Source organism: Physeter macrocephalus, chromosome 12, assembly GCF_002837175.3.
Source record: "Physeter macrocephalus isolate SW-GA chromosome 12, ASM283717v5, whole genome shotgun sequence".
NCBI classification, from domain to species: Eukaryota; Metazoa; Chordata; class Mammalia; order Artiodactyla; family Physeteridae; genus Physeter; species Physeter macrocephalus.
This window is the reverse complement of record NC_041225.1, coordinates 10,555,783-10,560,222: the sequence shown is the minus strand read 5'-3', so window position 1 is coordinate 10,560,222 and position 4,440 is coordinate 10,555,783. Positions and strand designations below refer to the sequence as shown.

The window sequence follows — 4,440 nt, the reverse complement described above, 5'->3', positions numbered from 1 at the left end:
TCTAGGAAAGCCCTTCATGATACCTCCCGAGGGAGAGTTACCTTTTTCTTTCCCGAAACTTCCAACAACACCTTAGTCATCCAACTGTATCACAGTTATTTGCTTGTCTATCTGTCCGTCCCACCTTCTGCTCAGAACTCTGAGCTCCGTGAAGACACTGCGTGGGGTCCATCTCTCTATTCCTGATACCCAGCTTAGAGTCTGCTATGCAGCTGGTGATCAATAGACGCTTCAGAATGGAAGGGAAGTACGTAATGAAGGTCATGAGCAGGAGAGGGGCGGGGAATAGAGACCATTATTGTTTCTGGGTAGAAAGGCCACGGGTCTGCTCCCTTGTCAGCAGGATGGGGGTATCTCCCCAAACCGTTAGGAACAGGGTCCTCTTATGTCAACAAGTCCGATGCAGCTTGGTCCACATTTCCTGCTTCCCTAGGAAATGCCACCAGTGTTACTCAGAGGCTCAGAGGGACACCAGAGTGAGTCTGTCATCTGTACCTAGAGGCCTGGGGTGACTGACCACCTGCCCCCCCGCCCCATTCCAAGCCCACTCTGCCTGGCCTGTTTCCAGGGCACTGTTGCTCTGAGGACCTCCATGAGCAGCCTGTGGCCCCTGCTTTTGCCCCAGATCCAGGACCAGCCCACATAGCTCAGTCCTTGGCCAGAGCCATGTCTGGGAAACACTGGTGCAAGAGGAGGTGCAGACACTGCAGCCCCAGCCCAGGAGCCCGGGAGTAGACAAGAGAGGGTGACACAGGGCGGAACCATGGGACAGGTGTGTATTCTGCAAGGGCACAGCCTCCTTCCCTCATCACCTCCCCTCTTCTTGGGCAGCCCTGCCCCTCCTACACAGCCCTCTGCCCTGACAGTCCTTTCCTTGTTCTTCTCTTATTAACCCTCCCCCATCCCCACCGAACCATTATTGCCCCATCTTAGGCCAAGCCCACTCAAAGACTTCGGGCAGCAGCTGGCCTACGGGTCTGGAGAGGCGCTAAGAGTACAGGCCGTGGAGTGAGGCCGTCCTGATGTGAGAACTGTTTCTGTCACTGCCCGGCCCTGTCTCCTCCCCGCCTCAGGTTCCTCATCTGTACAATGGGATTAAAAATTCAGTCCCCACCTTATAAACTCACAGTGTGGAGTAAATGAGGCACGAAGCCCAGAACGCTCCTCACATGTTCCTGACCTGGCCTCCTGGTCACTAGTCCAGGCCGAGGCCATGGCGAGGGCCCCACCCCCTTACACACACACACACACACACACACACACACACACACACACACACACCACACACACTGCTCGCTTCCTGGAGGGTTCTCACGTCCTGATGTGAGAACTGTTTCTGTCACTGCCCGGCCCTGTCTCCTCCCCGCCTCAGGTTCCTCATCTGTACAATGGGATTAAAAATTCAGTCCCCACCTTATAAACTCACAGTGTGGAGTAAATGAGGCACGAAGCCCAGAACGCTCCTCACATGTTCCTGACCTGGCCTCCTGGTCACTAGTCCAGGCCGAGGCCATGGCGAGGGCCCCACCCCCTTACACACACACACACACACACACACACACACACACACACCACACACACTGCTCGCTTCCTGAAGGGTTCTCAACCTCTCCCTCCCCCCACAACCCTCTCCAACTGACCGGCCAAAGTCCTGGTCACCCACAGAGTCCATCAACACAAGCAAGTGTTTTCTTTACATGTTGGGGCTTTTACTTCAATTTGAAGCAGATGGTTGAGCACAGATGTGAACAGCTTTGGCCTTGTGAGTGCCCGCCTCCCCACATACTGGCCCATTCCCCTGGTCCCTTCCTCCCCTCTGCCCCCCTGCACAACCATCACAGACCGCCGGCCCCCAGGCAGGGCGCCATCTTGTGTGCCCAGTCAGGAGGGCGGGCCCCTGGCAAGGAGTGACTGGCTGGACCGGCTGGGGGTCACCTTGGGGCAAGTGCCTGGGGTGAGGTATGGGGGGTCAGTATTGCCCCGCACCCTCCCATTCACTTCTCATGATGCTTAGCGCCCAAGAAGGAGCCTGGGCCCAGGGAACATGGGAAAATCAGGGTCAGAGGCCTGGGCAGCCAGCGGGAAGGAGAGGGGGGCCGGATCTCAGATCTCACTCCCCACAGGCGCCCCCCCAGCCTCCCTATCACAGCCCCTAGAAGGCTTATCTGCGTCCAGCCAGCTCGGGGCCCAGCTGTGGAAAGGGAGTTCCGGGTCAGAGGGTCAAGCGCTTCCAGCAGTCACCAAACGTCCATCCTTTCCACGAGTTCCTCACGGAACTGCTGACTCGTCTTTGGCGTGAGATGGGACCCGGGCAACAGGGGGAGCAAACATCACAGAGCAACCGTGTGGCTTTTCACTATGGGGTCTTCTCACCCCATTTTGTTCAGTGTCTCTGTCGAATCTTTGGCAATGAATTTCTGCAGCCAGACGGTGGGCCTCAGGCCCGGGCAAGGGGAAGGCTTTGCTCTCCCCGTCCCACCAGGCAGAGAGCAAAGTGCAAAGTCACTGTGGAGTGGTTGGGTGGGGCGGGGGGGAGGGCGAGAGGGGGGCAGGCAAGCTCCTGTCCTGAGAGGTGATGGTCTGAGCATCCGGTGGCAACTTAGAGAGGACGACAAGGCTGGACTTGGCGAGCTCACCTTCTCCTCAAGCTTGACTGGAAAGAGGGCCCACAGCAGCGTCCTTGGACGAGCCCATGGCCAGTCACTCCTGAAAGAAACAACCAATGGGAGGAGAGGGATAAATTAGGAGGTTGGGATTAACATATACGCACTAGTATATCTAAAATAGATAATCAACAAGGACCTACTGTAGAGCACCAGGAACTCTACTCAATACTCTGTCATAACCTGTATGGGAAAAGAATCTGAAAAAGAATAGATATCTGTATATATCTATATATAAAACTGAATCACTTTGCTGTATACCTGAAACTAACACAACATTGTAAATCAGATATACCCCAATATAAAAAAATAAACTAAAAAAATAAAGAAACAGCAGCTAAGACGCGGCACAGCCAAATAAATAAATAAATAAATGTTTTTTTTAATAAAATAAAATAAATAAGCTAAAAGGATATATTGTATAGCACAGGGATTATAAACAATATTTTATACTAACTTTTAAATGGAATATAATCTATAAAAATTTTGAATCCCTATATTATATAACTGAATCTAATATAATATTGTAAACCAACTATAGCTCAATAAACAAGCAAACAAACAAAAAGAAGGGCTTCCCTGGTGGTGCAGTGGTTACGGATCCGCCTGCCAACGCTAGAGGACATGGGTTCGTGCCCTGGTCCCGGAAGATCCCACATGCCGCGGAGCAACTAAGCCCGTGAGCCACAGCTACTGAAGCCCATGTGCCTAGAGCCCGTGCTCCGCAACAAGAGAAGCCACTGCAATGAGAATCCACAGCAAGAGAAGCCACCGCAACGAGTAGCCCACGCACCGCAATGAAGAGTAGCCCCTGCTCGCCACAACTAGAGAAAGCCCGTGCACAGCAACAAAGACCCAACGCAGCCAAAAATAAAAATTAAATAATTTTTTTAAGCCAAAAAACAAACAAACAAAAAACAACCAATGGTCAGAAATAGCCCCTACTGGCCCTGACTCCAGAAGGTCCACAGCAAGAGAAGCCACCACAACGAGAAGCCCACGCACCGCAATGAAGAGTAGCCCCTGCTCGCCACAACTAGAGAAAGCCCGTGCACAGCAACAAAGACCCAACGCAGCCAAAAATAAAAATTAAATAATTTTTTTAAGCCAAAAAACAAACAAACAAAAAACAACCAATGGTCAGAAATAGCCCCTACTGGCCCTGACTCCAGAAGGCCGACCTGTACCAGGTGCCGGCACCCATGGCACCTCCTCTTACTCGATCCTCGCAGCTGCCCAGGGAGGGACTCGTGAGGGACTCGTATGACCCAGGTAGGGACTGACTCTTGAAAGGTTCAGTAAGTGATGGAGCCAGCATCTGGACCCAGGACTGGCTGCTGCCAGAGCCCACATTGTCCCCTTACTCCCCACCCCTACCTTGCTGCATTTCAGAGCCACTGCTGATTTTGTTGGTTTGGGGGATGGGCGGGGCTGTAGAGGAAGCTCAGGGACCCCTGGTCCTGATACCACAGTCCCGCGGGTCACACCTCTGAGGGATATCAAAGTCAGCCCTGTCCCCCCACAGGAATGGCATCCTTACCTCCTTCTCCCTACACCAGGGGTCCCCAACGCCCAGGAACCCCCTGTTAGGAACCGGGCTGCACAGCAGGAGGTGAGCGGCAAGCGAGGGAAGCTTCATCTGCTGCTCCCCAGAGCTCCCCACCACTCCCCACCGCTCCCCACCTCTCCCCACCGCTCCCCGCCGCTCCCCGCCTCTCCCCAGCGCTCCCCGCCGCTCCCCGCAGCTCCCCATTGCTCCCCATTGCTCCCCGCCACT

General features: G+C 53.9%; 1 protein-coding gene across 3 annotated transcripts in view; it reads right to left on the bottom strand.

Annotated features, from left to right (window-relative positions):
• Positions 1–1,682: 1,682 nt before the first annotated feature.
• ATOH8 (atonal bHLH transcription factor 8) overlaps positions 1,683–4,440 on the bottom strand; it is a 35,613-nt gene continuing 32,855 nt past the window's right edge. For 2 of the 3 annotated variants that reach the window (XM_055088886.1, XM_007104775.4), the window contains one exon: positions 1,683–2,706. In XM_055088886.1, coding sequence (XP_054944861.1) covers positions 2,633–2,706 — 74 coding nt within the window. In that variant the 3' untranslated portion in view covers positions 1,683–2,632. The remainder of the gene's footprint in view (positions 2,707–4,440) is intronic. The other variant, XM_028497023.2, reaches the window with a different exon arrangement.